The sequence below is a fragment of the Diabrotica virgifera genome, chromosome 1 (genome assembly GCF_917563875.1).
Source record: "Diabrotica virgifera virgifera chromosome 1, PGI_DIABVI_V3a".
Classification (NCBI taxonomy): Eukaryota; Metazoa; Arthropoda; class Insecta; order Coleoptera; family Chrysomelidae; genus Diabrotica; species Diabrotica virgifera.
Window position 1 is genome coordinate 126,344,499 of NC_065443.1, and position 9,248 is coordinate 126,353,746.

At 33.8% G+C, this 9,248-nt stretch overlaps 1 protein-coding gene across 1 annotated transcript in view; it reads left to right on the plus strand.

Annotated features, from left to right (window-relative positions):
* Positions 1-8,692, plus strand: part of LOC114338741 (serine-rich adhesin for platelets) — a 146,624-nt gene extending 137,932 nt beyond the window's left edge. Inside the window, exon 6 of the mRNA XM_028289360.2 lies at positions 8,510-8,692. Coding sequence (XP_028145161.2) covers positions 8,510-8,643 — 134 coding nt within the window. The 3' untranslated portion in view covers positions 8,644-8,692. The remainder of the gene's footprint in view (positions 1-8,509) is intronic.
* Positions 8,693-9,248: the final 556 nt, after the last annotated feature.

Here is a 9,248-nt window from a genome sequence, read left to right on the forward strand (position 1 = left end):
TCTCCCCCATCCTGGTTATGTGGTTGTTCCATTCTCTTTTTCTATTTAGTGTCTATTCGTTTATACTCTGTACGTTACATTGTCTTCTGATATCTTCGCTCCTCTTTCGATCTCTCAGTGTATTTCCTGTAATTCTTCTCAGTACTCTCATCTCTGCCGTTTCCAGTAGTCTTTGTGTTGTGGCTGTATCGGGTCTTGTTTCTGATGCATATGTCATTATTGGTCTTACACTGGCTTTATAAATTATTGACTTCATCTCAGTGTCTTTGTGTCTCAGTAGTCTTTGTGTTGTGGCTGTATCGGGTCTTGTTTCTGATGCATATGTCATTATTGGTCTTACACTGGCTTTATAAATTCTTGACCTCATCTCAGTGTTAATATGCCTGTTTCGCCATATAGTGTTATTAAGGCATCCTGCCAGTCTATTTGCTCTTTGTACTTGATTTCTCACTTCTTTGTCCAGGTCTCCGTAACGTGACAATGTAATTCCAAGGTATTTTATTTCCATTACTTGTTCAATACTGATACCATCAATTTCTATTTTACATCTGATTGGTTCTTTACTGATTACTATTGTTTTGGTTTTCTGAGATGAAATTGTCATATTGAATTCTTTTGCTCTTATGTTAAATCTGTGGATTAATCTTTGCAGACTATCTTCATCTTGGTCTATCAATATTGCGTCATCTGCGTCGCACAGTATTTTCTTTGTTTTCCATTCTATATCCTCGTCCTTTGTTGACGTTTTTGATGATTTCATCCATGATTAAATTGAAGAGCATAGGACTCAATGAGTCTCCCTGTCTTATTCCGCTGCCTATATCTATAGGTTCTGTAAGTTGTCCATCTATTCTGACTTCCATTTTGTTGTTTTGGTAGATGTTTTCAATAGTTTTTATGATATCTAGAGGGACTTCTCTATTATACAGAAGATGGATTACATCTTTGAGTCTTACTCTGTCAAATGATTTCTTCAAGTCAGACATAGAAATGCTGGTCGATTATACTCTAGTGATTTCTCAGTAATTTGCTTTATGACGAATATTGCATCTGTACATGATCTTCCAGTACGAAAACCCTGTTGTTCATCTGCTAAACTTATCCTCTGATCATTGTATATCAAGATTAAAAAGGAAGGCTTAACATCATTTCAAAAATATGACTTACACCACATTGGTTTTAATCCATTCAGCTATGGAATGGAGACGATGAAACTTACAGAGATATCTGTAAGGCGATCGAACGAGCTATGTTAGGAATATCTCTGAGGGAACATAATACGAAATGAGGATGTGCGAAGCAGGACGAAGGTGGAAGATGTAATTGAAAGAATTGCGCAAATGAAATGAAACTGGGTAGGACACGTGGCACGACAAAACATCGAAAGGTGGACGAGAAACATTGTAAATTGGAGACCAAGCGAGTACAGTCGTAGTAGAGGAAGACCACAAAAACGATGGCTAGACCCTAGACGACATCTAAGCAAAAATGGGGAGAAACTGGCACCAAATTGCACAAAACAGAGAAGAATGAAAAACTCATGGGGAGGCCTTTGTTCAGAAGTGGATGCAAACAGGCTAAAAAGAAGAAGAATGCGTATTTTTGTTTATAATTCTTCTTCCGTGTTATTTCAATAAAAGTTTAAAATTCCAATATAATGAAGGGCAATTATCTTAGAGCGTCGGTGTCAGTAATTCGTCGTTACAAAATCGCTAAACGAATTGTCTCGCTGTTTGACTCCAGTAATTATTCGGTTGTTTTATTAACAAGAGTGCCATCAAAAGAGCTTGTCGAATTGCAAAATGTCTAATTAAGGTTTAGGTAACTTAATTGTAAGAAACGTAATACGACAAATAGGCAACCCACGGTGAATCTCAAGGTGACAAAATGCATTCAGGATATTGAGTAATAAGTTGTTTATTAGCTTTTTTATAAGAATTTACCACGAGGTATAATTTGGTCATTAAGGAGGGAAGATCATCATCGTGGGTACATATTAAATACAATGACTAATTGAAGACTTTATCCATTTCAAAATATCGGACTTAATTAAGCATTAAATGACCAATGTAATTGTTAGTTATTTATAATAACTCATCAATATCAAATATATAAATGCCAAATTCTTGTAGTGTGTTTGAAAATTGAAGATAATATTGATAAAACAGGTCCTCTTACTCTATCTTTTCTCTTAAGGATGTAGTGGCGTCATCCCAGGCAACCAAACGACGTTTTTATAACGTAGATAACACGTCATAAAAATGACCAATTAACGTATTTCTATGACGTAGTACTGACGTTGCAAATCACGTGTATTTGTCTCATTGATTTAACGTCATAATTGTGACGATTTTAAAACGTCATTGTACCTACGTTTTTTCACGTCGAGATTGTGACGATTTTCAAACGTCAAAAAGCTGACGACCTTTACACGTCGCCGTCGGTAAAATCAAGTCTTAAATACTTTAAAAAAGTGACTCTTTCAGATGTTTCAAAATAGTATGAAAAATAGGTAACATGAAAATATAGGCTAAAAATTAATTTAATTAAACTCGATAACACATAATTAGTTCATTAACAGAAAATATACCTCAAAAACAAATAAACATAACCTCAAATAGTTGACAAGAAGAATTACTGCATTAAACTAACTCACTGAGCAAAAACGAATAAAAATCTCTCAATTAACACGTTTCTTCAACTAAATATCTCAATGAAAATTCTTATTTTATCACACAAGACACAAAACACGTAAACAATAAATGAGAAATTTCTTATGAACAACGTTATAAACGAAACTTTGTGACGTCAGACTTGGCTGTCAGAAATGAAAACGTTTTTTTAAACGTATTTTAACGTCATTAATCTTACGTATTTAAAATCACCTACAAAATACGTCTATATGACGTAATGTTCAAACACGTGTATATATTCAACCAAAGCTGACGTTTTCTCGACGTTATATGACGTCACTTGGTTGCCTGGGATGTAATTTGTTTGACTATTTCTGTCCAATTATCTCCTGTGCGTGTTGTTTTGCTTCGGAGAATGAGTAACCTTTCGTCTTCATGTATCATGTCCTTCCAGAACGTTGGTTACCATCATAGCTATCTTAATTTTATTCACTGCAACCCTAAATAGCATGCTTGTATCAACACAATACCAATCTCTCAAGTTCTTCAACAATGCGGTTCTTCTTCGTCCTGGACTGCGTTTGCCTGCTATTTTTCCTTGCATGATATTTTGTAGCAAGCTATATTTGGAACCTCTCATTACATGTCCGAAATACTCTAGTTTTCTCTGCTTGATGCTTTTTATAATCTCAGTAGTCTTGCTGAGACGTTCTAGTATTGTGGAGTTTCGAATTTTCTCCACCCAAGAAAATTTTAAAATACTTCTATAGCACCACATTTCGAAAGCCTTAAGGCGATTTAGATCGATTTTATTCACAGTCCAGGACTCGACACCATAGAGTAAGACCGAGAACACGTAGCAGCGAACTAGGCGGATCCTGAATGCCAATTTTAGGTCTGTGTTACATAACACCTTGAACATCCTTCTAAAAGCGGATCTGGCCTCCTCTAATAAGTAAACAGTCATGTTTTTTATTTGGTCCGACCATTATACTTGACATCTTCCTCTGGATTTTTTCCCTCTACGTTGCCTTCAACTATCATTCGTTCCATGCCCTCTTTTCTTCTAGTTATATGTCCAAAATATCTCAGTATATTTTAGTTGATAGTTGTGGTGAGTCGTTTTTATGTTAAGTTCTGTTAGTATTGAATTATTTGTGCGATGTGCGGTCCATGGTATGCGCAACATTCTACGGTAGATCGCAGATCCACCTTTCGAATGCCACTATACTCTTCAAATCTGCTTTTTTTATGGTCCAAGTCTTTGAAGCGTAGGTGGCGATAGGAAATATTAATGCTCGAACGAGGCGTAATTTTGTTTTTTTGTAATATCAGTATTTAATATGATAAGATTGATCCAAAAGATGGCATAACCCAGACATCCAAAGTGAAAGTTCTCCTCCAACACCAAATTGTTCTATATGGTCCACATAATTTTTTGCGTTTTTCGTCAATATTTCTAAAACTATGCGATTTAGCATGAACAACCTTTTATACAAAAATGCATAATCCTTCTAAAATGAACGGTTCCAAAGTTACAGAGGTAGTATAGTATAATTGGTCCAAAAAAGGCCTAACCCAGACATCAAAAATAAAAGTTTTCCTCCAACACCAAATTGTTCTATATCGTCCACATATGGTTCAGTAAAAAGTTACACCATTTTGAGCGTCCGGTTTGGGGGGAAGATGGGGGAGAAGTCGGTAAATTATTAGTTTTTTTACGTTTTTCGTCAATATTTCTAAAACTATGCTCTAAGGTAAACAATATTCTATACAAAAATGTTCTACATAAAATTTAAAACAAAAAACGTCCTATACATAATTATTGTTATAAAATCAACGGTTCCAGAGTTACGGAGGGTGAAAAGTGGAGGTTTTCAATACTTTTTATATTATCTGGGCAATTGATGATGCTTTTGGGTGGGGAGGTTGACGTTTCTTCAAGGGCTTATCACTAACATACCATCGGCCACTGAAATAGCAAATTTGATTTATAAAACCCAATCCTGTTAAAGAAAATCAGTAGGAAATTGCCCAAAAAATATAAAAAGTGTCGAAAACCTCCACTTTTCACCCTCCGTAACTCTGGAACCGTTGATTTTATAGCAATTATGTATCGGACTTTTTTGTTTTAAATTTTATGTACATTTTTGTATAGAAATTTGTTTACGATAAAGCATAGTTTTAGAAATATTGACGAAAAACTTAAAAGACTACTAATTTACCGACTTCTCCCCCATCTCCCCCCAAACCGGACGCTCAAAATGGTGTAACTGTTTACTGAAAAATATGTGGACCATATAGAACAATTTGGTGTTGGCGGAAAACTTTTACTTTGGATGTTTAGGTTAGGCTGGATACTACAATATATATATATATATACACTCTATGTTTCGCTGATGACCAAATTCTGATTGCTCAAGATCATGACGACTTAAGTTACATGACGCGGAAGCTAATAGAAGAATATAACAAATGGGGTCTCGAAGTCAACATTAAGAAAACTGAAGCCATGTGTATTGGAGGAACAAAACAGTCCATTACATTAGACGATGGGGTAGAAATTAAACACTGCGATGAATACAAGTACCTGGGCATGAAGATAACTCAAGATGGAACACTCGATGCTGCTATAAAAGACAGAAACATGCAGGGTAGAAAAGCCATATCCATGATGAACGGCATTCTGTGGGACCAGACAATATCTAAAGCGAACAAACAGCTCATATACAATAGCATACTTAAAAGTATAATCACATATGGCAGTGAAGTTTGGCCACTGAAACAAAGAGCGCAGAAAATGTTACTAGTAACAGAAATGGACTTCTGGAGAAGAGCAGCAGGCAAATCAAGAAGAGATCGGATACCGAACGAGAGAATACGAGAAATGATGGGAGTAACACATACAATACTTGATGACATAAAAACAAAACAATTGGTATGGTACGGCCATGTACAGAGAATGCCAGATGACAGGATCCCTAAACAGATTTTGGCATGGACACCACAAGGGAGAAGAAAAAGAGGAAGGCCGAGAAGAAGCTGGAGGGAGGGAATTGAAAAAGAACTAGAGGAAAGAGAAATCCCTCCAGGTCTATGGTTAAACAGAGAAGAATGGCGGTTAGGAGTCGGAAGGCGTCGGAGAACGCTGTAAACCGATAGTAGTAGTAGTATATATATATATATATATATATATATATATATATATATATATATATATATATATATATACTTTGGACCAATTATACTACACTACCTCCGTAACTTTGAAACCGTTCATTTTACAAGGATTATGCATAGGGCCTTTTTTATTTCAAATTTATTGTAGAACATTTTTGTATAGAAGGTTGTTTATGCTAAATCGTATAGTTTTAGAAATATTTACGAAAAACGTAAAAAACTACGAATTTACGATTTCTCCCCCCTCTCCCCCCCAAACCCGACGCTCAAAATGGTGTGACTTTTTTCTGAACATTATGTGGACCATATAGAACAATTTGGTGTTGGAGGATAACTTTCACTTTGGATGTCTGGGTTTGGGTCTAGTTATACCATACTAATTCTTCCATATTTTTGTGAGTTTGGCTGTTGCCGATCTGGCCACTGTGATGCGTCTACGAATCTCGTCTTCGCATCCTATACTGTTACTAACAACGGAGCCTAATTGCCGAAACTGCTAAGTTTCTTATCTCTGTTCTGATTCTATTGATGGTGATTACTTTGGTTTTCTGTGTATTTATTTTCAAACCATATTCCGTACTCACCGTGCCTAGCCTATTCAAAAATCTCTTCCAGTTCTTCTGGTGAAGACGCCGACATAACAGTGTCAACACCATAACGTAGGTTTTTGATTTTTCTTCCTCCTACAGTTGCACCACCTTGACATTTATTAAAAACTTGACGCATAATGTGTTCACTATATAAGGTGAGGCAGATAAAGGGCCTATTAGAAATATCTCGAGAACCAAAGGCAACTGAATTATGAAAATTGGAATTAGGGGGTTTTGAAGAGTGATCTATTTAATGAAAATATTTTCATCTATTTGGTACTTCCGGTTATACCGGAAGTTGGTTAAAACTTCATTTTTTTAAATGGGACACCCTATATATTTTTACATTTTTGGATTCTCCTCGATTTCTTCTTTCTTAAAATATAAGGTTTTGTAAAATTATACAGGGTAGGTTAAGAAATAATTACGTTTTTTTATTAATTTCGTAGCAATATTCACACCCTGTAGGATTGTAGTAGTTTGACATAATAAACTCTTTTTATATTCAAATGATTTTTAGTATAGTCTACTATTGTTAACAATTATTAGTATAGCTAAATTTTTAATTTTAGTATACAGGGTGGGTCGAAACTAGGAATGAGTATTTTGTGAGTTTTCTTAAATGGAACACCCTATATTTTAGTATTGTAATGAAATGATATTTCATGGTACTTTTTTACTTCTTAAGCATTCCCTATACCTAACTGCTTTAATTTGTGCTTAATTGTTAATTGTACCAAGAGTCTTAACTTCGTTGGTATTTTGATATATCAACCATTAACCATTATTGGCAATTTTAAGTATCAGTTTAGATTAATAGAAAGATTAGAAAAATTTATATTTTGTTGACAAAATATTAAATAGGCATCACACCTTTATAATCTTTTTAAGTTTGATCAATGTCTCATGATTATTTTGGTTGTTATTGCGACTGTAAATTGTTAATTAAAAATTGAATTGTTGCTAAAATATTCGTTTCATTTTCACCGGCTTCTGAATTTATAATCTATACCAAGAAAGCTTTTATTTCACCAAGCTATATAATTATTGATAAATAATTACTGACCCAAAAAATTTATTTGAAAATTCGAGATTTTGTTGGGAAAACCCACATTTTCCGAGGAAAATTTTCGTCGGGGCAAATTGGAAAAAACATGCTTCTATGTAGAATTAAATTGGGGTGAATTTTTATTTAAGTGTTTTTGGTGTAAAGTTAAAATCTTCGGAGTTATAGAGCAATAATTGAAAAAAATAAGATTTGTCGGCGCCATTTTGTTTATAAAAAAAGTAGCACACTATCTACGGACTTTCCATACCTATATTAATAATATATAGGATCTTAGAATTCGATTCCAGCAATAAAATGGCTGGTAAATAACCTTTATTTGTACTTTACTAATAATACCAGCGTATTATAACTATTTTTTTTTCAAAATTTAATGATTATGCAAAAAAAAAGGGAAATTTATATTTTGTCGATAAAATATTAAATAAGCATCTCATCTTTATAATCTTTATAAGTTTGATCAATGTATCATGATTATTTTGGTTATTATTGCGATCGTAAATTGTTAATTAACAATTGAATTGTTGCTAAAATATTCGTTTAATTTTCACCGGCTTCTGGAATTACAATCTATACCTACCAAGAAAGCTTTGATGTTACTAAGTTATTTAATTATTGATTAATAATTACCTACCTAAAACTTTATTTGAAAATTAGAGTTTTTGTTAGGAAAACCCGCATTTTCCGAGGAAAATTTTCGTCGGAGCAAATCGTGAAAAACCTATTTCTATGCAGAATTTAATTGTGGTGAATTTTTATTTGGGTGTTTTTGTTGTAAAATTAAAATCTTCGGAGTTATAGAGCAATAATTGAAAAAAATACGATTTGTCGGCGTCATTTTGTTTATAAAAAAAGTAGCACACTATCTGCGGACTTTGCATACCTATATTATTAATATATAGGATCTTATAATTCGATTCCAGCAATAAAATTGCTGGTAAATAACTTTTCCATGAATTTTGCTAATTAGCCCAGAGTATTTTAATAATTCTGTGTTTTAAAAGATCATATTTACTAAACAATGTTTCTGTTTTTTTTAGGAGAATTCCGTCAAGATCCCCCTGTAGATTTTCGTGTAGATCGACCTTTCCTCTACTTTGTTGTAGACACAGAACTTCATGTAACGTTAATGGCTGGTAAAATTGTCAATCCTTTAAATACTAGAATAACGTAAATAATTTTGTGAAATATGTACCTGTAAAAAATAAAGTTTTTATAAATAATTTAAATAATTATTATTGGAAATAAAATAAAAATTCCATTTTTATTCAGTTGCAATGCGAAGACAAAATAATCTTATTTTTCACTTAGAATACGGAGCGCAGTCCAGCACTCTGAATCGACGATTTTCGACTCTTATCGGAGTCTCATCGGAGAAACGTAGGCCTGCTGCTCCATACTCTAAGTGACCAACCATGAAAGCTTACACCCACATTGCAACTGACGTGTATGGATTAGGTGACTAGCGTCATCTGGCCATTGAAAGGTTTTCAATCCTAATAGCAACATTTATAATATTGAAAAATGTTAAAAATATTACTAAAATATTTTTAAATTGAAAACCTATTGGTCCATTTCCCTGGTGACACCTCCATGGCTTCTAAAAATTGCAAGCCAGATGAATGCTGAAGCGAAGAAGACAAAAGGGAATTCAAAAAATTTAAATTCACGGCCCCGTCTGTTCAGCTGGTAAATTCCAACGGAAAATGGACCTAGTTACTCAAAGGAATAAAAACCAATATAAAAATAAAATAAAAATTTCATTTTTATTCAGTTGCA